Genomic DNA, 23,679 nt, shown 5'->3' with positions numbered 1-23,679 from the left:
TGGCATTGAATAGGCCCCCAAAACCTTGGGATTGGGGTGGGAGTGAGTGCCTGTCCCCCCTAACGCTGCCTCTCGCTGCCCCAGGCCCGAGATCCTGAAGCACGAGATGAAGGTGTTCTTTGTCAAGTACAACGACCCCATCTACGTCAAACTGGAGAAACTGGACATCATGATCCGCCTGGCCTCCCAGGCCAACATAGCCCAGGTCAGGAGTGGGGCTGGGACACCCAGGGCCACCCCAGGGCCACCCCAGTGCCAGCCCAGCTCTGCTGGGAGCAGCTGTCCCACCCTGGGGCTCGTGCTGGGTCACTGCCCCTCTCTCCTGGTGGCTGTGCCTTGCTGCCAGGCTGTCACTGTGCTGTGCCCCTCTCTTCTGGTGGCTGTGCCCCTCTCTCGTGGTAGCTGTGCCACTCTCTCCTGGTGGCTGTGCCTTGCTGCCAGGCTGTCACTGTGCTGTGCCCCTCTCTCCTGGTGGTTTTGTTCCTCTCTCCTGGTGGCTGTGCCTTGCTGCCAGCCCCTCACTGTGCTGTGTCCCTCTCTCCTAGTGGCTGTGCCCTGCTCTCCTGGTGGCTGTGTCCTTCTCTCCTGGTGGCTGTGCCAGTCTGTCACTGTGCTGTGCCCTGCTCTCCTGGTGGCTGTGCCTTGCTGCCAGGCTCTCACTGTGCTGTGCCCATCTCTCCTGGTGGCTGTGCCAGCCTCTCACTATGCTGTGCCCCCCTCAGGTGCTGGCAGAGCTGAAGGAATATGCCACAGAGGTGGATGTGGATTTTGTCAGGAAGGCGGTGAGAGCCATCGGCCGCTGTGCCATCAAGGTGGAGGTGAGGGCTGGGACATGGCTGGGCCTTGCGGCACCTGTGGGTGGGCAGGGTGGCACTTCCCAGCACATGGTGGCCATCTCATCCCAGGAATTGGCAAGTTGGAGCCTTCCCAGGCGTGGGGATGAGCCATGGTTGTTCCACAGGGATCATTGGGGTGCCAGGAGGTTCTTCCATCCCCTTCTCCTTTGCAACTGGAGCTGCTTTAGGATCCCTGCCTAGAACAGGGCCAGGAATGCAGTGGGTGATACCAGTGGCTTGTTGGGGACCAGAGTGGAGCTGAGAGGGAGCTGATCCCTTCCTGAAGGGCTGGGAGGGAGCTGATCCCTTCCTGAGGGGCTGGGGCTGAGCTGATCCCTTCCTGAAGGGCTGGGGGGGAGCTGATCCCTTCCTGAGGGGCTGGGGCTGAGCTGTTCCATTCCTGAGGGGCTGGGAAGGTCCCAGTCATTTTGCAAGAGGCTGGAAGGAACCAATCCCTTCCAGAGGGGCTGGGAGGGAATCCATCCCTTCCTGAGGGGCTGGGAGGGAATCCATCCCTTCCTGAGGGGCCACTCAGAGGCTTTGCTTCCCTATGGGGATAATTTTCCAAAGGAGATTGTTAAAAACCTCCCTGGAAAGGTGTCTCTGTACAGCTGGAACGCTTCCCATGGGGAGAGAGGAGCCTGTGGGGATGTGCAGAGAGGATGAGGAGGAGCCACACCGGGATGTGAAGGGCAGACCACACTCAGTGTCCCCCGTTGTGCTGTGGCTTGGGATAGGGGGGGATAGGAGGCAGTGGCAGGTTTGGGATGGGAGGGGGGCTGTCCCTGTGTGACCCCGTCCCTCTGGCAGCAATCTGCAGAGCGCTGTGTGAGCACCCTGCTGGACCTCATCCAGACCAAGGTGAACTACGTGGTGCAGGAGGCCATCGTGGTCATCAAGGACATCTTCCGCAAGTACCCCAACAAGTGCGTGGGGGCTCCCTGGGCCGTGGCTTCTCTGGGGTGCTCCCGCTCCTACCTGAGCTCTTCCCTCCCCTCTGTGCTTGGGGGGCCACAAACTTGGTGGGATGAAGCCCCCACAGCCTCCCCACAGCACAGGTGGCTTTGGATTTCTTTATCCCCGGCCCCAGGATGGTGGCAGTGCCAGATGCAGGCACTGAAATGGAGAGGAGCTGCCAGGGATGTGCAGGTCCCTTGTGTCAGCAGAAACTGTCCCTGGCTCTCAGTCCAGCTCCTGGTGCTGGAACAAGGGCAGCAGGAGGAGAGGAGAGGGGAGGGAATGTTCCAGCTGAGCCAGGATGAATAGGCAACTCTGTAATCAGGAAGCTGGGCACTAATAGTGGTAATAAATACTAATGAACTGAATTAGTAACGAGCAGAGCTCTGCAGGAGTAGCCCTTGGCTCCAGGCTCATTCAGGAGCAGGGAATGTGCCCTGGCATCAGTGTGGGCACTGCCCACGGGGTGAGGGGCCAGCCCCAAGCAGGTGGGACATGGTTTGGTGTTTGGGTGGATCAGGATTCGTGTCTCCTGCTCTTGCTGAGCTGTGTCCTGCTCTCCTCCCCTGGGGAAGGTACGAGAGCGTGATTGCCACACTCTGTGAGAACCTGGATTCCCTGGACGAGCCCGAGGCCAGGGCTGCCATGATCTGGATCGTGGGCGAATACGCCGAGCGCATCGACAACGCCGACGAGCTGCTGGAGAGCTTCCTGGAGGGCTTCCATGATGAGAGCACCCAGGTGTGCCAGGGACCTCGGGGTGGCACTGGGAAAGAGCTCCCAGGTGGATCAGGGCACAGTTTGCTCTGAAGGGATTGTTTGTGCAGGTGCTTGGGGCAGGTTTGGGTTAGGATGTGGAGTAACCTGGCAGAGTGGAAGGTGTTCCTGCCCATGGCAAGAGGGGGAATGAGTTGGGATTTGAGGTCACTCTCAGCCCAAGCTGTTCCATGTTTCTGTGAAAGGCCACCGTGGTGTTGTCCCAAGTGCCTTCCCTGCTCCATGGTTGGGAGGCACCAGGCAGGGGCCTGGTAATGCCACTGTGCCAGCACAGATCCCTGTGGAGCTGGAAAATGAGCAGGGGGAGCAGTGCCTGCCCTGTCTCCCAGGGCAGCTGAGGCCAGTGGGTTTGCCTGTGGAGTTCTGGAGGGTTTCCAACTCTGGAAAATCTGCAAAACACCCTGTAACCAAGTGACAGTGAACAGGGCAAAGTCTACAAATGCTGAGTAGCAAAGGCAGAGATCCAGGCCCCTGAGAGGCTGGGAGGGGAATTCCTGCTGCTTATCCATGCGGAAGTCAAAGGATGCCCTGGCCTGTGCCCTGTGGGACCGTGTAAGCTGCTGCCAAGATCCTGCCCCATGGGTTTGGGGTCAGCCTGTGTCTGAGGGTGAGGAAATGGGCTGGAAAGGGGCTGGTGAGGTGCCCTGATGTGTCACTGCCACTGACATGGTCACTGTGCCTTTGGTCCCTTGAAAGGCAGGTTGGAGTTAGGTCCTGGGGCAAGTCCATGTGTTCCTGCATGAACACAGAGTGACCTGTCTGTCTGTCTGTCCCTCCCAGGTCCAGCTGCAGCTGCTGACAGCCATCGTGAAGCTGTTCCTGAAGAAGCCCACAGAGACACAGGAGTTGGTGCAGCAGGTGCTGAGCTTGGCCACACAGGTGGGTGACACCTGGGACAGCTTCCCAGGCTTCCTATCCCCTGGGACAGTGGGAATGGCCTGGTCATGTGGCAGCAGGCAGGGAATTGGAGCTTAGTTCAGAATGGTTTGGGTTGGGAGGAACATTAAGGATCCTCTTGTTCCAGCCTGCAGGGACACATTCCAGTGTCCCAGATTGCCCCATCCAGCCTGGCCTTGGGCACTGCCAGGGATCCAGGGGCAGCCACAGCTGCTCTGGGCACCCTGTGCCAGGGCCTGCCCACCCTGACAGGGAACAATTCCTCATTCCCAATATCCCATCCAGCCCTGCCCTCTGGATGGGCAGGGTCTCCCTCCCCTACCCACACCCTTTAAACACCAACAAACCACCCAAACTCAACACCAATTTTCCCAAACCCATAACTCCCTCCAGCCATTTCAACAACCCCCATAACTCCACCTCTCAACCAATCAATCACTCACCACAGAAATTCCACAAAAATTCCTCAGAGACTCATTAACACAACTCAGAGCCACAGGGAGCCATTCCTGTGTCCTGTCCCTCCATCCCTTGTCCCCAGTCCCTCTGGGAACGGTGACATTGGGAAGCCTGGGGAGTGTGGGCACTGCCACGGCTCAGGAGGCACCTTTGGCCTCTGGGATCCCTCCCGGCAAGGCTTAGGTGGGGAAAGCAGCTTTGAGTAGCTCTGTAGTAACTGCAGCTGCTCTGAGTCTCTCTGTAGTAGCTGCAGTTGCTCTAAGCAACTCTGTGGTAGCTGCAGCTGCTCCAAACAGCTCTGTAGTAGCTGTAGTTGCTCCGTAGTAGCTGTGGTTGCTCTGAGTAGCTCCGTGGTAGCTGCGGTTGCTCTGGGCAGCTCTGTGGTACCTGCAGTTGCTCTGAGTAGCTCCGTGGTAGCTGCAGCTGCTCTGAGTAGCTCCGTGGTAGCTGCAGCTCCTCCAAGCATCTCTGTAGCAGTTTAGTTACTCTGAGCAGCTCTGCAGGAGCTGCAGTTGCTCTGAGCAGCTCTGTAGTACCTGCAGCTGCTCCGAGCAGCTCTGTAGTAGCTGCAGTTGCTCCAAGTATCTCTGTAGTAGCTGCAGTTGCTCTGAGTATCTCTGTGGTAGCTGCAGCTGCTCCAAACAGCTCTGTTGTAGCTGCAGTTGCTCTGAATATCTCTGTAGTAGCTGCACTTGCTCCGAACAGCTCTGTAGTAGCTGCAGTTGCTCTGAGTAGTGCCGTAGTAGCCGCAGTTCCTCCGAGTAGCTGTAGTTGCTCTGAGCAGCTCTGTAGTAGCTGCAGTTGCTCCAAGTAGTTCCCTAGCAGCTGCAGTTGCCCCGAGCAGCTCTGTAGTAGCTGTAGATGTTCTGAGTATCTCTGTGGTAGCTGCAGTTGCTCCAAGTAGCTACAGTTGCTCCGAGTATCTCCGTGGTAGCTGCAGTTGCTCCGAGTATCTCTGTAGTAGCTGCAGTTGCTCTGAGTATCCCTGTAGCAGCTGCAGCTCCCCATGGCTTCCCAAAGGACTCGGACAACCCCGACCTGCGGGACCGCGGGTACATCTACTGGCGCCTGCTCTCCACGGACCCGGTGGCCGCCAAGGAGGTGGTGCTGGCCGAGAAGCCGCTGATCTCGGAGGAGACGGATCTGATCGAGCCCACGCTGCTGGACGAGCTCATCTGCTACATCGGCACGCTGGCCTCGGTGTACCACAAACCGCCCAGCGCCTTCGTGGAGGGCAGCAGGGGCGTGGTGCACAAGAGCCTGCCCCCGCGCACCGACTCGTGAGTGCTCCTGTCCCCACCCCGGGCTGGGCTTCCCAGGGCTGTGGGTTATTGGGATAATTAACAATGTAGCTGGACAGGGTGTGCCTGAGCTTGTCTGGCCTTGCTACTGAACCAAATAGCGGCACTGTGGTGTTTCACCCCACAGACACCTTTGGCTGGCTGGGTGTGTGGTGTTTCACCCCACAGACACTTTGGGCTGGCTGGGTGTGTGGTGTTTCACCCCACAGACACTTTGGGCTGGTGGGTGTGTGGTGTTTCACCCCACAGACACTTTGGGCTGGCTGGGTGCTGCACTGGGCCTGTGGGGACAAGTCCAGGCCTGCAGGAGCTCTGGTGGTGCTGGGATGGAGCTTCCCCCCATAACAGGGGCTGCTCCTCAGGTTTCCCTCTGGCAGAGGAGCTTTAAGGCGATGGTGAAGGAAAGGAGTTGGTTCTGATGGAGGGTTTGGATGCAGAGCTTTATTCTCAGGCCTCTGAATGCAGCACCAGATCCAACAGAACTCCCCGAGCCCGTGGTTGCTGCTCCTTTAACCCCAGGGAGAGGGGAGAGAAGGGGTAGGGAGCCACCAACCAAGTACATAGTAGGAGGTCTTAAGGGACAAAGGACACCTGGATGGCCCAATGTCCCCCAGGGGTAGAGGGCATCCTTTGAACTTTGCTAATCACTTGATGCCCTTCTGAAATGCCAGGACTGATAGATGGTGCTGGGAGGGGTCCGGGTGGGGAAAGGAGGGATGATGGACACACCTGGCAGGGAATTATCAGGGAGGAACCTGGGGTATCTGAGGCAAACCATGACAGCACACCACAACAGTGGATGGAGGGGTGGGATGTGGGGCTGCTGTGGGGCCACTGGGCTCAGAGCTGAGCCCCCATCCCCAAGGGAGGAGCAGGGCTGTGTGGGTTCAGTCCTGGCCTTAAAAAGCTGAAGAAGTGATCCTAGTGAAGGTGATCTCCACTGGGATTGTAGAGATTCCCAGTGATCTCTGTGGGAATGTGTTGGGAGCCAGGATGGGATGGAGGGTTCAACTGGGCCAACCCCTGTCTGCAGCTGGAGCTGCTCACCCTCTCCCTTCATTCCCTCCAGGGGTGAGAGTCCTGAGAGCCCGGACACAGCCCCGTCAGGAGGGCCAGCAGGAGATCAGCCCTCTGTCATCCCCACCCAGGGGGACCTGCTGGGGGACCTGCTCAACCTGGACCTGGGTCCCCCCGTGAGCGGGCCCCCCATGGCCACCTCCGCCGTGCAGATGGGCGCCGTGGACCTCCTCGGGGGAGGCCTGGACAGGCTGGTACGTCCAGAGCTCCCTGCTCCTTCCCTGGGTCCTGCCTATCCCCTGGGCATCCTGCTGGGCTTGATGGTGCCTCTGCTCTGCCACAGCACAGACTTGTCAGCCCGGGGACATCTGGGCTGGTTCTTGGCTGCAGTGGGTGAGGGCAGAGGGCACCGAACCCCCATTTGTGCTGCCATTATCCAGTGGCACTTCCCTGTGCCTTTTCTCTCTGTTGGTGTGGATGTTCCCTCTCTATGTGCTGTGCTGCAGGAGTGGCTCTTGGGGGTCCCTCTCTGACCCCCAAACTGCTGCAGGGCTGGCCAGGATGTGTCCCCTCCCAGCCTGTGGGGTGTCCCCTGTGCCAGCAGATCTAGAGGTGACAGAGTGTCCTCCTGGGAATGCAGGCCAAGCAGGGGTTTGGCCTCAGGGTGAGGCAAGATGGAAAGCTCTCCCTGTGTGGGAACACCTGCCCTGTGGGTGCTGGAGATGGGCCAGGCTCCCTGAAGGAGCAGAGTTTGTAGTTTGCTCCATGACTCGTGAAATGCAGCCCATCTATCCCAAGGGGAGGCAGCATTGATGCCTTTCCTGTTTTGTAACCCTGCAAGTGCTGCCCTGGCACCTTGTGGCTCCCAGGGATTGGTGATGGGCTGGCACTGAGGCTGGGAATGAGCTCTGGCTCTGTCCCCAGGACATGGACAGACAGACAGATGTGTCAGAACTAACCTCTGTCCTCTCCTCTCCTCCCCTCCTCTTCTCTCTCTCTTTTTGTCTCTTCTCTCCTGGCTTCTCTCTGCATGTGGCTGGCTCTTCTCTCCACCTTGCCTGCTTCTGCTTGGAGATGGGGGACGAGTCTGAAGGGGTATGGATCCTGGATCACCCCGTGCCCACCCCGTGCCCACCCCGTGCCCACCCCGTGCCCACCCCGTGCCCACCCTGTGCCCACCCTGGCTGCCCCTGCTCCCCCAGCCCAGGGACACCTCGCTTCCCTCTGGGGACACCCATGGCCCTCAGTGCTCCTGGTCTGGGACCACTGGAGCACCCCAACTCCTGCCCCACACTGCTGCCTCCAGGGAGTGCCAGAGGGGACATTTTGGGGACCCCTGTGCCCTCAGCCCTGTCCCTGCTGATGCCCCTCTCTTCTCTTGCAGCTGCGCAGCGATGTGGGAGGCAGCCCTGCTGTGAGTGTGCCCTCACACCCAACCCCTCTCGTTCTCTGCATCCTCCTCCTCTTCCTCTTCTTCCTCCCCCCATCCCCCTCCCCATGGTGCCCCCTGTAACCCCTCCCTTGTCCCCACAGATGGGTGGCGGCAGTGGCAGCTTCACAGCAGCTCCCAGCACCACAGCACCCACAAACATGGGGGCACCCCTTGGCAGCGGCCTGGGCGACCTCTTTGACCTCACTGGTGGCGTGGGGACCCTCTCAGGATCCTATGTGGCCCCCAAAACGGTGAGTGGGGCAGGGTTAAGGGGGCACAGACCCCGTGCCCACCCCCTGGAGGAGCTGGGGCAGCACCAGAGGCTCTGCTGTGGGTGACACCCCAAGAGTTTCCTGTCTCTCTATTGCCCAGGTGTGGCTCCCTGCCATGAAAGCCAAGGGGCTGGAGATCTCTGGCACCTTCAGCCGCCAGGTGGGCTCCATCTCCATGGACCTGGTGCTGACCAACAAGGCCCTGCAGGTCATGTCTGACTTTGCCATCCAGTTCAACCGCAACAGGTGAGTCCCACCCGGGCTGGCTCACCTGGGATCCCTGGAGACCCTGCCCAGAGCAGAAAAGGGTGTGAGGAAGGAGCTGCAAGGGCTGGGAACAGCCTCTGGTGATGACCCTTCTGTCTCTGATGGCTGTGGTGGTGATGAGCACCAAACCAAAGCCTCTAAGAAGTTGGCTGAAGAGGCTGTTCCTCAGGGTCCTGTTGGTTGTCCTGGGGAAGCAATGCTTCCTTTTCCCTCCAAGGCACTGAGGGAATGCTGCAGGAATGCCACACGTGGCTGGAGGAGGAAGGGGAAGATTTGAGGGTGGGCAGGGCAGGAACCAGCCCCATCCTGGACAGTGCAGGGACAGTGAGGGGATTCCTGGGATGCCCATGGAGGAAGGCAGGGAGCACCAGGCTTGGATGGGGACAGCACCCTGTGCCATTCCCTGCTGTCCCCACACTGACCCCTGCCCTCCCTGGTGTCCCCCAGCTTCGGCCTGGCCCCAGCAGCTCCTCTGCAGGTTCATGCACCTCTGGCTCCCAACCAGTCCGTGGAGATCTCCCTGCCCCTCAACACCGTGGGCTCCGTCATGAAGATGGAGCCCCTCAACAACCTCCAGGTGGGGAACACAGGGCTGTCCCCTCCTGGGGACATGGGGACAGGGCAGGGGCCCTTGGAGAGATCCAGAGGGAGGTGGGACAGCAGGGACCAGGGGCTTGTGCAGTGACACCTGGCTCCAGAGGGATGGGGATGGGATGGGATGGGATGGGATGGGATGGGATGGGATGGGATGGGATGGGATGGGATGGGATGAGATGGGATGGGGATGGGACATTTTGGGATGGGACATTTTGGTATGGGGATGGGACGGGACATTTTGAGATGGGATGGGACATTTTGGGAACCTGAGGTGTTGAAATCCCCGTGTCCTTCCTCCCCAGGTGGCAGTGAAGAACAACATTGACGTCTTCTACTTCAGCACCCTGTACCCCCTGCACATCCTGTTCGTGGAGGATGGCAAGATGGGTGAGTGGGGTGACCATGGCTGCAGCAAGGTGTGCTCTGTCACCTGTCCCTAGGTGCCATCCCAGCCCCTGGAACCTTCTTGATCCCATTGGGTGAGCCCCCCAAGAGCAGGTGGCTGCCCTGAGGCTGCTGGGGCGGGTGGCAGGGTGACACACCTGGGCTGCCATGTCACCTGTGTGGTGTCACCTTTGGGGTGGCCGGTCTGGCAGCTCCCTCAGTGCTTATGTCCTCCCTCCCTGCAGAGAGACAGACGTTCCTGGCCACCTGGAAGGACATTCCCAATGAGAACGAGACCCAGTTCCAGATCAAAGACTGTTCCCTCAACGCAGGTGGGTCCCACCCCTCACAAGGACCTGGGTCACACTTAACTCACCCTGTCCCCAGGTGCCACATCCACGTGGCTGTTCAATCCCTGCAGGGAAGGGGACTCCAGCACTGCCCTGGGCAGCTGTGCCACCCTTTCCATGAAGAAATTCCCCCTAATTCCCTAAAACCCACTCTGAGCCTCTTCCATGACGAGGAGGGGAGGAGGTGGGGCAGGAGCAGCTCTAAGGGGAGCAGGGGCTCAGCCCAGCCCCTCAGCCTCTCTCTCCCATCCCAGATGCTGTGAGCAGCAAACTCCAAGGCAGCAACATCTTCACCATTGCCAAGAGGAACGTGGAGGGCCAGGACATGCTCTACCAGTCCCTGAAGCTCACCAACGGCATCTGGGTGCTGGCAGAGCTGCGGATCCAGCCCAGCAACCCCAGCTTCACGGTACATCCCATCCCTGCCTGCTCCCAAACCCGGGGCTGGGGGCACACCCCTGCTCTGGGACCTCCCCTGGTGCCAGCCCTGCTGTCCCTGTGTCGTGGGGAGGGTGGCACTGCTCCTCTGGGGACAGCTGAGGGACACACAGCCCGCCCAGCTCCATGGAATCCCTGAGCAGAGATCTCTCCACATCTCACCCATGAGCCACCCCGGTGTCCTGCTGTCCCTGTCCCTGTCCCTGTCCCTGGCAGCCTTTGGGGAGGGGTGGGGCCAGCTGTGTCACCCTGACTCCTCTCTCTGTGTCTGTCCCACCGCCCGCCCTCGCCGGCCTCGCTGCTCTTGCAGGATTTGGAGGTTAGAGATTGGTTTTTCCCTGGCTTTGGGCTCTCCCTGGCTGCTGCCTGGATATTCCTCCCTTTCCCAATGTTTTTCCCTGCCCTGGCAGTCTCCTGGTGCCTCCTGCCTCTCCTTCCCAGCAGGGCTGGCACAAGGAGGGGACGTTTCCAAGGGTTGGGATGTCCCCATCGCCCTGCTGGTGTCACTGGGGATGAGGATAGCTGAAAATCCTTATCCCAGAGCATTCTCCACGAGCTTTCCCTGCTTGAGGAGCTAATTGATTTGGGAATGATGTCATATTTAAGCAAACACCTGAAGGACCTCAATCCTCTTTGGAAAGGAGGATGTTTTTGGGGAACCCTTCACTTCCCTGGAGCGCCAGGCACTGAATCCAATCCCAAAAGCTGCAGTGTTGTCCCTGCCTGTTCCCTGCCTGTGCTGCATGTGGATGGCTGTGCCCTGGGAGGGCTTGCAGGGCTTTAATTACCTTTTTGCAGCTGCAATCAGGAGCTGGAGTGCCCCGTGGGAGGGAGGGAGGGAGCTGCAGCATGCAGGGCTGTGCTTTGGGGCTGGGGGCTCTCCAGCATGGGGGGGATGCCATGACCCCGCTATTCCCTCTCTCCCCACAGTTATCCCTGAAATGCCGAGCACCAGAGGTGTCCCAGTACATCTACCAAGCCTATGAGACCATCCTGAAGAACTGAGGTGCTGCTGCAGCCCCTCTTCCTCCTCATCCTCCTCCTCCTCCCGTCCCATTCCCGCCCGAGGGAGCAGGGCTGGATCCGTGTGCATGTCCCCTTCCCCCCTGCCCAGGACCCAGCCCCTGGGCTTCTCCCTGTCCTGGGGGAGCAGAGGGGGCAGGGGGCTGTCCCCAGTCCTGCATCCCTGCAGCAATCCACGTGTGAGTGATGCCCTGTGCTCCTCCTGGTGCTGCTCCCTCCACATCCCACTTCCACCCTCCACATCCCAGAAACCCCAGCTCCTGCTCCTGGCTCTCATGGAGTGCTGGCTGGTGGTGGGTTCAGCATTCCAAACCCTGGGAATAGCTGCTGGGGGGGCCCAGAGTGCTGTGGGATTGGCTGCAGATCCCCCTGGAGCCCTGGGATTTGGGGCTGGAGCAGGTAGGAAGCAGCTTTGGCTCTCCCTGGTTCAGCAGAGCTGTGGGTGAGCCCTTCACAGAGGATCTTCTCCCCATGGGAGCCCTTCCCAAAGCTCCCAGAAAGGCTTGAGGATCCCACACTTGAGGCTGTACTTAAGGTGCAGGTTCAAAAGGGCTTTTCCAGCCCCTGCCAGGGGGCCAGGAGGGCTCTGAGTGTCCCCTGTTCCCCAGCCCAGCCCCACAGCTCCCTCTGCTCCCCCGTGGGTGCTCCCCTGGGGCTCCCACTGCTCCTGTCCCCCCCAAATCAAGCCATGGGTCCCCCCCTCCCTGGAAGCAGGAAATCTCTAATATATGAAAGATAAATATATTGTAATGTTCACTGCTTTGAGGGAATGTTGAATAAAGGTGACACCAGCCCACGGGGACACTGCTGGGGTGGCCATGGCCCAGTGACCCCGAGGGAAGCAGGGTCCTGGGAGCTTCCTGCCAGCCCTGCAGGGCCAGATAAACCCTCCCTGTGGCCTCTGGCACAGCAAGGCCTGACACAGCAGATGGGCAGGGCTGGGACAGGGACACAGGGCCAGTCACCCCTTGGGGACAGGAAGGGCCTGGAGAGCTCCTGGCTCTGCTCCTGGAGCCTCTCAGGGATCCACCAAAGTGACCCTGCACTGTCCATGGTGTCCAGGCTGGGTGCCCCGAGCCCCTCCTGGGGCTGGGGACAAGTGTGAGATCCCCAGGAGGTGCTGCTGGTCCCTGTGGGGTGGGTGATGAGCAGCAGCAGCCAGTCCTGCTCTGGGACACCCCACAGCTCACTGGTGCTGCTCTGGGACACCCCACAGCTCACTGGTGCTGCTCTGGGACACCCCACAACTCACTGGTGCTGCTCTGGGACACCCCACGGGCCACCAGCACCACTCTGGGGCTGGACAGCAGAGCAGGTGTGCAGGGAGCACAGTGGGCACCCTGCTTTGGAACCCCCAAAGTCACAGCAGGGAAGTCACCACCACAATCTGGACCCTCCTGGTGACCCACAACTGCTGTGTCCCCCTGGGCCAGCAGCCCTGGGGTGAAGGTCCCTGGCCATGGGGCACCACTTTGGGCTCCAGGGACACCTCTGGAGGGTTCCAGTGGCTGTAATGGGGTCCAGGACATTGGGACCCAGCTCTTCACTGCTCCCACCCCTGCTGGCACCCCCAGAGCCTCCCTCCCTGGGGCCTGGGGGCTGAATCCCCCTGGACAGATGAGCAGACAGGGTGGGCTCAGCTCCGTTGGTCTTTACTGGCTGCAGAGGACATGCAGGGGTGGGGGCTCAGTGGCCTGGGCTGGAGACACAGCCCTGTCCCACCCTGGGGACATCAACACGAGCTGGGGGCAGTGCTGGGGGCTGGAGAGGGAACAGTGACCCCCCTGCCCTGAAACAGGGCTGGTGGTGACAAACTGTATGTCCCCAAGTCATCTCAGGGCTGGAGAGGACAAAGTGGCCAAGGTGGTGATGATGAGGCCAAGAAGAAAAGAGGGGAAGGTCAAGAAGAGAAGATGATGAGGGATAACGATGTGAAGGCCAAGAAGAGAAGAGGAGGAGGCAGCCCAAAAGAAGAGAGAAGATGAGAGGAGGAGGAGGAGGAGGATGACAAGAATAGCAAGAAGAGGAGGAGAAGACAAGAAGAGAAGGTCAAGATAAGGAAAACAAGTGGAGAAGAGTGAGGAGATGAAGAGAACTGGGTGCTCTCCAGCCCCATTCCCAGCTCTGCTCTGGCCACCCTGCCCTGCCCACATACCTGCCCCACTGGAACTGCTCCCAGGCCATGGGGACACCCCTGGCACCCTCTGGGGCTGGGGGCTCCTTGCAGGGACCCCCAATGCCAACAGTCACCAAGTGCAGAGGTCCCGGCCACCCCAGCTCTGTGGCCATGGCCTGGCTGGGTGCCACCTCCACCGTCCCCAGCAGCGCAGGGCTGTCCCCAGGAGCTGCCATTGACCCCTCATGGCCAGGCGTTCTCCTCCGGCCCCTCGCGGTCCAGGAGGGAGGAGGGGGCGCCCTGCAGAGCCCCCCAGGCCCTGGCGCTGCCGTTGGGGGCCCGCTGGGGCGTGGGGATGCGGGAGGGCGCCCTGTGGGGCTGCGTGTCCAGCCGGGGCTTGGCCCAGGGCCGCCGCGGGGCCGCGGGGACCCCCGGCCCGGGGCTCTCCTCCATCTCCATCAGCTCGTCCTCCCCCGCGGCCCAGTCGGTGTCGGAGCCGGGGTTCCCCGCCGTGTCCCGGTGGTTGTCCCACGAGGCCGGGAAGCAGCAGCTCTCGTCCGAGGAGCTGGAGAAGGTGGAGCGGCGCCTCGCGTCCGCCAGGCCGGGGTTGGGCGGCAGCGAGGGGCACCCGCCGTGGTTCCCGTTGCCGTTCCCGTTGCCGTTCCCGTTGTTGTTCCCGTTGTTGTTCCCGTTGTTGTTCCCGTCGCTGCTCCCGCCCCGCCGCCCCTCCTCGGCGGGCAGCCCGTGCTTGGCGAACACGTTCAGGGAGGAAGATGAGGATGACGAGGAGCAATAGGCCGAGTCAGCAGCGGCGGCGGCGGGGGGCGCAGGCGGGGCGCTCTCCGTGTCCCCCAGCTGCTCCAGCAGCCGCGTGTTGGCCAGGAACTCCTCCTCCAGCCGCTGGAACAGCCGCTGCTCCTGCCCGGGCTCCAGCCAGCGCGGGGCCCGCAGCCGCCGCGCCAGCTCCTCGGGGTCCCCGGGGCTCGGCCGGGGGTCGCGCCGCCCGCCGGGGCTCCCGGCCGGGGGGGGCTCGGCCCGTGCCCACGAGTGCTGCCCGTCGGGCCGGCGGCGGATGAGCAGCAGCGGCGCCGAGCCGCGCCCGGGGCTGCGGGAGGCGCGGGGGGAGCCCGGGGCGGGCGGGTCCGGGGGGTCCCGGCGGGCCGGGGGGCGGCGGGGGCCGCTCTGCGCCGAGGCGGCCGAGGAGTCGCTGTCACCGGAACAGCGCCGGGAGCGAGCGGGGGCGCGGGGCCTGGAGGGGGGAGTGAGAACACTGGTGACCCCCCAGGGCACCCCCCGACTGCACAGACTCCATGAACCCCCACATGGATAACCCCCCTTGCACCCCTCCTCGTGGAGCGCCCCCAGTGCCCCCCTATTGCATTCCCTCATTAAGATCCCCCCATTTCACCCCTCCTCATGGAACCCCCCCATTGCACCCCTCCTCGTGGAACCCCACGGTGCCCCCACCCATTGCATTCCCCCATTAAAATCCCCCATTGCACCCCTCCTCGTGGAACCCCCCCCAGTGTGCCCCCATGGCACCTCTCCCCACCCAACCCTGCCCATTCTCCCCACACTCCTTCCATTGCACCCCATTTCCCCCCTCACTGCACCAGTTCATTCTTCCCCTTTTATCCCCATTCCTCCTCACTGCACCCCCATTGCACTCCACACCCCCCCACCTTAAACGCCATTTCCATCTTCACTGCACCCCCACTGAACCCCATATTCCCACTATCGAACCCCATTTCCCTTCCCCTTGCCTCCCCATTAAACCCCCCCGTTCTCTCCCTTCACTTCCCATTGCTCCTCACTGCACACCCCAGAACCCCATTTCCCTCCCCACTGTCCCCCATTTCCCCCTCCATTAAACCCCCATTGAATCCTCCCATTCCACTCTCATTCTCCTGCCTCACCCCCACTGCACCCAACATTCCCTCCATTGCACCCCATTTCCCCCCCTGCCTCCCTGCTCTGAACTCCCCCATGGCCCCCCACATTCCCCCCCTCCAATCCCCTCCATTTCACACCCCACTGGACCCCCATTTCCCCTACTGCCCCTTCATTCCATTCCCCCTTGTTCCCCCACTGCACCCCAGTGAACCCCTATTGTCCCCATTGTTCCCCTCCATTGAACCCCCACAAAATCCCACAGCTCCCAATGCACCCCCCCATTTCCCCCTTGTGGCCCCCCTTCCCTCCCCCCTGCTGCCCCCCACTATTCCCCTCCATTGATCCCCCATTGCTTTGCCCATTTCCCTCTCCCACTGTCCCCCCATTCCAACCCCATCACCTCCCAGTGCCCCATCGTCTGTCCCCATAGCCCCCCACCGAACCCCCATTGTCATCCCCCATTTCCCCTCCCCTGCCTTCCCTAAGTGCACCCCCATTCCCCCATTCTTTCCTGCTGCACCCCCATTTCACCCCAAATTCACCCCACTGCCCCCTCAGTACCACTCACTGCCCTCCATTTTCCCCCATAATTTCCCCATTGCACCCCCAATTCACCCTCACGTACCTCCCACTCCCCAAATTATTCCCCCATTTGCTCCTCATTTCCCCCCACTGCCCCCAATGATTCCATTTCCCCCTCACTGCCCCCCACTGTCCCCCACGATCCCCCCATTGCATCTCCCAGTTCAGCCCAGTTACCCCATTCCCCCCCAGTACCTCCCATTGTTCCCAGTGTCCCCCCATCCCTTTCCTCATTACCGCCCCCGTTCCCCCAGCCCCTCGTGGGGCTCAGCCCTTGCCGCGGGGTCTCGGCGCAGTTTTGGGGTCCCCCCCAGCCCCGGTGGGGCCGTACCTGGGGGTCCCCGCTGCCCGCGGCTCGGCGGGGCTCCGGGAGGGGCTGCCGGGGCAGGGGGCGGCTCCGCCCCGGGGGGGCAACCCCTCCTGCCGGGGGGGCTTCGGGGGGTCCCCCCGGGGCTGGGGGGTCGCGGCGGGCCGGGGGCGCCGGGGGACGCTGGGGCTGGAGGTGCGGGACGACGAGGAGGAGGCGCCGGGAGCCGCTTTTTGGGGGGACATGCCCGGGGCGCGGGGCTGCGGCAGGCGGTGAGCTGGGGGGACAGAGGGGAGGTCAGGGGGACAGCGCTCAGCAACCCCTTCCCCTTCCCCTTCCCTTCCATCCCCACATCCCCATTTTCCAGCCGGGCTACTCCCGGAGGTGGTGACACCCCGGGAATTTGGGGAAAAACCTCCACTTTTGTCACTGCCCTTCTCCCCCTTCCAGCAGGATCAGTGCCCTGAGGAGCCCAGCCCCAGGGAAAGGAACCCCAGAGAAAATCAGGGAGAACCAAGGAAGGGAAATGCAGGGGGAAACAGGGAACAGAACCCCAAAGAAAATCAGGGAGAGCCATAGAGAACCAAGGAATGGAACCCATGGAAAATCAGGACTGGAACCTACAGAGAGGCAGGGGAGGGAGCCCCATGGGGAAACAGGGAACAGAGCCCCAGAGAAAATCAGGGAATGGAGCCCCACCAAACAGAGCACTGCAAAGAACCAGGGAGTGGAGCCCCATGGAAAATCAGCAACAGTGTCGCAAGGAGAGCCAGGGAATGGAACCCCACAGAGGATTAGGGAACAAAACCCCACAGAGAACCAGAGAATGGAGCCTCACAGGGAATGGAACCTCACAGAAAATCAGGGAACAAAACCTCACAGAGAACCAGGGAGAAGAGTCCCACAAAACCCCACAGAGAACAGAACCCCAGGGAGAATCTGGGAACAGAACCCATGGAGAACCAGGGAATGGAACCCCATAGAAAATCAGGGAAGAAAACACCATAGAGAACCAGGGAAAGGGGCCCCTGGGAGAATCCAGGACCAGAATCCATGGAGAGCCAGGGAATGGAACCCCATAGAAAATCAAGTAACAAAACCCCACAGAGAATCAGGGAGAAGAGCCCCACAGAGAATGGAGCCCTAGGGAGAAATCTGGGAGCAGAATCCATGGAGAACCAGGGGATGGAACCTCACAGATCAGGGAACAAAACCCCACAGAGAACCAGAGAACAGAGTCCCAGGGAAATCCAGGGAATGGAACCCCATAGAAAATCAGGGAACAAAACCCCATAGAGAACCAGGAGAAGAGCCCCACAAAGAACAGAGCCCCAGGGAAAATCTGGGAACAGAACCCATGGAGAGCCAGGGAATGGAACCCTGCAGAAGATCAGGGAACAAAACCCCACAGAGAACCAGAGAACAGAATCCCATGGAAAGCCAGGGAATGGAGCCCCACAGAAAATCAGGGAACAAAACCCCATAGAGAACCAGGGAAAGAGGCCCCATAGAGAGCCAGGGAATGGAGCTCAGGGAGAATTTGGGAACAGAACCCATGGAGAACCAGGGAATGGAACCCCATAGAAAATCAGGGAACAAAACCCCACAGAGAACCAGGGAAAGGGGCCCTATTGAGAATCCAGGCACGGATCCCTTGGAGAGCCAGGAATGGAACCCCCAGGAGCCAGGATCGTGCCGGGGGGGTGGCAGGGGCTGCGGGGTGACACTCACAGAGGGCAGCACAGCGACACGGGTCGTGCTTGTCCAGGTAATGCTCCAGGGTGTCCCAGCCGCCGCCAACCCGCACCATGACGTGGCTCCGCAGCACCTGCGGGCAGCGCTGTCACCTGCCGGCCCCAAAGGCCACCAAGGCCACCAAAGCCACCCCGGGACGCGGCATGGGCGGGAAACCCAGCTCGGGACCCCACAAACCCTGCCCGGGAACGGGGGAAGGAGAGGGCGGAGGGGCCCGGGGTAATGGGGGGATAACGGGGTGAGGGGTGATAATGAGGGAGGGGGGACAATGGGCTGAAGGGGGGACAGTGGGGTGAAAGGAGAGACAATGGGATGAGGGGAGGGATAATGGGGAGAGGGGGACAATGAGGTGAGGAGGGGACAATGGGATAAGAGGAGGGACAATGGGGTGAGGGGGGGACAATGAGGTGAGGAGGGGACAATGGGATGAGAGGAGGGACAATGGGGTGAGTGGGGACAATGGGGTTAGAGGGGACAATGGGGTGAGTGGGGACAATGGGGCAAGGGGAGGGACAATGGGGAGGGGGTGGCTCTTACTCTGACGAAGATGAGCGTGTTGGAGTCGCCCACTTTGTACTTGCCCTCCGAGACCTTGACCATGGGGAACTGCGAGGGGCAGGAGCAGCAGCCCAGGATCTCCCGCACCTGCGGGCACACAGGGGAGGGGTCAGCGGGGTGGGGACGCCCTGCTGTAGGATCGGCGGGGTCCAGAACCCCCCCTCTATAGGGCCGGTGGGGCACAGACCCCCGTTACAGAGCTGCTGGGGCACACACCCCATTATGGGGCAAGCAGGGCATAGACCCTGGCAAGGTGGGCATAGAAACCCCCCTACAGGGTCAGTGGGGCACAGACCCCCTGGTATAGGATCAGTAGGTACAGACCCACTGTTATAGGGCCAGTGAGAAAGAGTTATAGGGCTGGTGGGCATAAAAACCCCCCTATAGGGCCGGTGGGGTGCAGACCCTCCAGTTATAGGGCAGGTGGGCACAGATGTCCTCCTATAGGGTCAGTGAGCACAAACCCCGTTATAGGGGTCAGTTATAGGGCGAGTGAGGCATGGACCCTCCACTATAGGGCCAGTGGCCATAAAAACCCCCCTATACAGGGTCAGTGGGGCACAGACCCCCTGGTATAGGATCAGTAGGTACAGACCCCCTGCCATAGGGCTGGTGGGCACAGAACCCCCAGTTACAGGGTCAGTGGGGCACAGACCCATCATTACATGGCAGGTGGGCACAGATGTCCCCCTATAGGGTCAGTCTTATAGGGCTGGTGAGGCATGGACCCTCCACTATAGGGCAGGTGGGCACAGAAACCCCTGCTATAGGGTCGGTGGGACACAAACCCCCTGTTATAGGGCTGGGGGGTCATGGACCCTCCCCTATAGGGTCGGTGGGGCACAGACCCCCCTGTAGGGTCAGTGTGGATCCCCACTATAGGGGCAGTCCCTCAGATGGGCACACACGGAGGGCTCTGTGTGCCCCACGCTCTGTGGGGAGCACTGGGGGGGCAGCGGGGCCGGGGTCTCCTCCCGTGTGGGGCACCCCCGGGCACAGCTCTCCTCATTTGGGGTCCACACACGCAACATCCCCCACCCCACTGATGCTGAACCGCGGGGGATTCACCCCCAGATCCCCCAGAAATGGGGCAGAACCCACAGAAATGGGGTGAATCCGGGGGGTTTGCCTCCCTCCAAACCCGCGGGTGTGGCACGGGAGGGTTTGGGGGGCCGGGCAGGGCACCCCGGGGCTGTGGGGCGGCCGGGCAGTGCCAGCTGCCGCCTCTATCCCCGGCCTGACGTCAGGGATTAACCGGGAGCCGCGGGGGACGCGGGGACGCGGCCGATCCTGCCCGCCCCGGGGCTGCGGGGGGGACACGGCGCCGCCGAGCCCCCAAATTTGGGGTTTCCTCCATCATTCCGTGATTTCGGGGGGTGTTCGTACAGCGGGGAGAGGAAGGAAGAAGGAAGGATGTGGCCGCTCCGGTTCCCATCCGGGTGACACGGACGGGGGAAACCGGGGAAACTGAGTCACGGAGCGGGGGGGGGGGGGGGGTGCAGTGAGGAGGGGTCGTGACCCTGCTGTCACCCCTGGGGGGCACCTGGGGACAGGCGGGCCGGGTCCTGCCCCGCCAGGCTCCTCCCCGGCGCTGGCGCTGCCCATAAAAGCCGATGGATGGCGAGGAATTACGCAGCCCGGAAAAATGCAGCGAGCGCCCGGCCAGGGGGGCTTGGGGGGGCGGCAGCCATGGGGGAGCCCCCCCGATGGAGCCCTGGGCGGATTGGGGGGGGTCAGGATGCTCCTTAATGAGGGACTTAATGAGGAATTGGGGTTTCAATTAAAAAAAGGCTTAGGCAGGCAGGGGAGGGCAGAGCCCCCCTGTCCCCCCCGGGTTAATCCGCTGCTCACCCGCGGGACGGATCCCGCACCCGCCTCTAATCCGGCCTGAGCCCCCGCACCGCCTCCTGACACCCCAAATTGGGGCTGCCGTGTCCCCATGTCCCTCCCTGGGGTGGCACCGCTGTGGGTCACTCCTGGCGGGGAGCAGGTGGCACAGGTGGCACAGGTGGCACAGGTGGCACAGGTGGCACCGGTGTGTGTGTCCCCGCTGTGACTGCGGGCACAGGAGGCCCCACGGGAGCCGCGGTGCGTGGGGAGGAGCTGCCGTAGCCATGGAGAGCTGGGGTGGGTGGGTGGGTGGGTGGGTGGAGCACATCCTGTGGAGCGCAGGGTGGGCAGGGGGACCTGCCAGGGGTCACAGGGACAGGTGGGACCTCGCCTGGAGCACCGAGGGCCCTTTGGATGGGCAGGAAGGACTTCTGGGGTCACAGGGACAGGTGGGACCTGCCAGGGACCAGAGGATGCCCCGCCATGGGGGACAGGTGGGAGCTCCCATGGATCATGGAGCACACAGACAGGACCTCCCAGGGGCCACAGAGACACAGAGGACTCCTGGGGACCAGAGAGATGGGTGGGACCCTCCATGGACCCTGCTGGGTGGACAGAGACAGGTGGGACCTCCTGGTGGCCACAGAGTGACCATTGGGTGGACAGGGAGAACCTCCCGCCGACCACAGAGAGGTGGGATCTCCTAGTGACCATAAAATGACCATTGGGTGGACAGAGGGCCATAGACAGGTGGGAGCTCCTAATGACCACTGGGTGGACAGAGAGGTTCTCCCACAGGTGATAAACAGGTGGGACCTCGTAGTGACCACAGAATGACCACAGAGCAGACAGAGAGGTTCCTCCATGGGAAATAGACAGGTGGGACCTCTTAGTGACCACAGAATGACCACTGGGTGGACAGAGAGGCTCTCCCATGGGCCATAGATAGATGGGCCCTTCTAGAGACCACAGAGTGACCATTGGATGGACAGAGAGGTTCCTCCATGGGCCATAGACAGACAGGCCCTTCTAGTGACCATAGAATGACCACTGGCTGGACAGAGAGGTTCTCCCATGGGCCATAGACCTCCTAGTGACCACAGAGTGACCACTGGGTGGACAGAGAGGTTCTCCCATGGGCCATAGAGAAGTGGGACCTCCAAGTGACCACTGGGTGGACAGAGAGGTTCTCCCAGCAGCCAGAGGGCACCCTGTTGGGCGGACAGAGAGGAGCTCCATGAAGCACGGAGCCGCCCGTGGGGTGGCTGGGCAGGAGCTCCCCCGAGCACCGTGCGAGGCCCGGCCTGGGTGGCCGCAGGGCCCTCACCCAGGCGCAGGGCTCGGCGGGCAGCGCGCGTCTCACCAGCTCGTCCAGGTTCCGGAGGTCGCACAGGGCCACGGGCCGGGCCCGGCTGGGGAAGGCGCCCGCCCGCGGCTCCCGGCTCTCCCGGCGCGCGCCCGGCGCCCCCTCCGCCATTTGGTCCCTCATCTCCTCCTCGATCTCCTCCTCCATCTGGATCAGCATGGGGGCCAGCATGCCGAACTTGGAGCCCCTCCTGGCCACCTCCAGCAGGCAGAGCACAAAGTTCTTCTCGTTCTTCCTCAGCACCAGGTCGTTGGTCTCGAACATGAGCACGTCCTGGATGCCCAGGTCCTGCCGGCACCACTGGATGAAGTTGGAGACGTTGTCCCTGGCGATGAAGGAGCCGGGCACCACGTTCTTGGCCTGGAACACCACCTCGTTCTGGGGCACGCGCATGCGGGCGGCCGCCTCGGGGTGCCGCTCCTGGAAGTCCAGCGCGGTGCGGTTGACGTTGTTGGCGTGGCGGCACAGGTGACAGCCCGTCTCCAGGCTCTCCAGGAAAGTGTCCACCTGGATGTCCAGGTCGTAGAGGGTGTTGAACCACTCGGCCAGGTCCTCCTTCATGGCCTCCAGGTACTCCTCGCTGGAGCGGAACGGGCGGATGCTCTTGGAGGCAGCCGACTGGATGTGGCTGGGGTCGGCCATGGCCAGGTGCCTGCGGGGCACAATGGGGGCTGTCATGGGCAGGAAACCCCCAAAGCCCCCCCCAAACCACCCACCAACCTCGGTGACCCCTCTGTGCCTCAGTTTCCCCCACGTTACCACCACCACTGCCACCTCTACCCCTGCCTGATCCCTGCCAGGACCTGCAGCCCCCCCCCCGTCCCTCCACCCCGTGTGTCCCCCCCACAGCCCATGTCCCCTCCCCTCATGTCCCCCCACCATGTGTGTCACCATTCCCCACTCCGTGTCACCTCATCCTGTGACCCCCTCCAGGTTAATGAGTCCCTTGTCACCCATACCACCCCTGGGCACAGAGGGGACATCCCTCCCCAGCCCCGCCCTGAAAGCTGCCCAGTCATGGTGGGTGTCCTCAGCCCGATGTCCCCACCCTGGAGCAGGTGACACCCCGAGGGATGGCAGTGCCAGGGGCAGGGAGCCCCCCCTTTACCCTGATGGGGTTCAACCCTGAGGGGCTGCAGGGGGTGAGGGGAATTGGGGGTTTGGGGGATTGGGGTCCCAGCACTCAGCCATGGGGTGGGGGCTGCCCCTGGGGGAGGCCCCGGCTGTCCCTGCCGTGAGTGGGGGTACAAGAGCCAGGGATGGCTCAGCAGGGGGGTCACCCTGACCTCCACTGGCACCCCCAGCCCAGCCCCACACCCCGGGAGGGGGGTCCTGCCCCTGGGGGGGCCCTGCTGCTGAGGGGGTGTCCCCTACCTTCCGAGGGGTGTCCCTGTGGGGAGGGTCCTCTCACCTGGGGGGGGGGGTGGCACTGCTGACCTCGGGGATGGGGGGACCCTGTTGGGGGGTGGTCTCCATCCTTCCAGAGTGGGGGATCCTCTCGGGGTGTGTCCCTTTCCCTCGGGAGGGGGTGTCCCTGTCGGGGGTGTCCTTCCCGCGGGGATGGGGGGGTCCCTTTCCCCCGGGAGGGCTTGTCTCTGCCGGGGGGGGTCCCTACCCTCGGAGGGGGATGTCCGTGCACAGGGGTGTGGGTACCGGGGGTCCCCCTGTCCCTTGGGGGCCGTCTGTCCATCCCGGGGGTGTCTCTGTCTCGGGGGGGGGGGTCCCTCTCGCCGCCGGGCTCCCCATTGCGGGCCGATCCAGCGGGGGCGGCGGGAGGGGCTCGGCACCTGCGGGGACGCGGGGAGGGGACGCAGGGCCCGGGGCCTCCCGCCCACCCCCCCGGCCGCACTCACCGCCGCCGCTCCGCGCTCCGCTACGGCCGGGCCGGGCCCGCTCCCCGCGCCGGGCCGGGCCGCGGCTCCCAGCGCCGGGGGGGCCCCGCCGCGGCCCCCGCCGCCATCGGCCGCCCGCAGCGGCCGGGGGGGAGCCGGGGGGGCCCGGGGGGCGCCCAACGAGGCTCGGCCGCCGCAGCCCCGCGGAGCCGCCGCCGCCGCCGCGCCCCGGCCGGGAAGTTGGAGGCGGCCCAGAAAGGGCCGGGACGGGGGCGGCGGCGGCGGCGGGCGGGGACGGGAGCGGGAGCGGGAGTGGGGGGGACACTGACACGGGGAGGGGGGGACGGGACATGGCCTGAGGGGGGACACGGACACGGGCGGGGGGGGAGCAGCACAGACAGAGACGGGGGGGGGCACGGGCGTGATTTGGGGA

General features: G+C 62.7%; 2 protein-coding genes and 1 non-coding gene across 3 annotated transcripts in view; 2 read left to right on the top strand and 1 right to left on the bottom strand.

The window, feature by feature from the left end:
• AP1B1 (adaptor related protein complex 1 subunit beta 1) overlaps nt 1–11,763 on the top strand; it is a 28,689-nt gene extending 16,926 nt beyond the window's left edge. The window contains exons 9-24 of the mRNA XM_059484862.1: nt 85–205; nt 723–818; nt 1,647–1,762; nt 2,369–2,534; nt 3,351–3,449; nt 4,947–5,206; nt 6,297–6,498; nt 7,319–7,339; nt 7,629–7,658; nt 7,778–7,927; nt 8,049–8,194; nt 8,663–8,792; nt 9,115–9,199; nt 9,442–9,528; nt 9,801–9,955; nt 10,915–11,763. Coding sequence (XP_059340845.1) covers nt 85–205; nt 723–818; nt 1,647–1,762; nt 2,369–2,534; nt 3,351–3,449; nt 4,947–5,206; nt 6,297–6,498; nt 7,319–7,339; nt 7,629–7,658; nt 7,778–7,927; nt 8,049–8,194; nt 8,663–8,792; nt 9,115–9,199; nt 9,442–9,528; nt 9,801–9,955; nt 10,915–10,989 — 1,939 coding nt within the window. The 3' untranslated portion in view covers nt 10,990–11,763. The remainder of the gene's footprint in view (nt 1–84; nt 206–722; nt 819–1,646; nt 1,763–2,368; nt 2,535–3,350; nt 3,450–4,946; nt 5,207–6,296; nt 6,499–7,318; nt 7,340–7,628; nt 7,659–7,777; nt 7,928–8,048; nt 8,195–8,662; nt 8,793–9,114; nt 9,200–9,441; nt 9,529–9,800; nt 9,956–10,914) is intronic.
• On the top strand, nt 8,279–8,383 carry LOC132081667 (small nucleolar RNA SNORD125). Its single transcript, XR_009419711.1, has one exon. It is a non-coding gene; the product is annotated as a small nucleolar RNA SNORD125 (small nucleolar RNA).
• An 880-nt stretch (nt 11,764–12,643) lies between the features above and the next one.
• GAS2L1 (growth arrest specific 2 like 1) lies at nt 12,644–23,370 on the bottom strand. The gene is made up of 6 exons (XM_059485456.1): nt 23,268–23,370; nt 21,412–22,066; nt 18,198–18,305; nt 17,637–17,733; nt 15,930–16,182; nt 12,644–14,372 (listed from the first exon to the last, which is right to left on the bottom strand). The coding sequence occupies exons 2-6, from the start codon at nt 22,054–22,056 to the stop codon at nt 13,367–13,369; spliced, it is 2,109 nt and encodes a 702-aa protein (XP_059341439.1). The 5' UTR covers nt 22,057–22,066; nt 23,268–23,370; the 3' UTR covers nt 12,644–13,366.
• Nucleotides 23,371–23,679: the final 309 nt, after the last annotated feature.

Source organism: Ammospiza nelsoni, chromosome 18 (genome assembly GCF_027579445.1).
Source record: "Ammospiza nelsoni isolate bAmmNel1 chromosome 18, bAmmNel1.pri, whole genome shotgun sequence".
Classification (NCBI taxonomy): domain Eukaryota; kingdom Metazoa; phylum Chordata; class Aves; order Passeriformes; family Passerellidae; genus Ammospiza; species Ammospiza nelsoni.
Note: the sequence above shows the minus strand (reverse complement) of the source record. Positions and strands in the feature narration are given on the sequence as shown.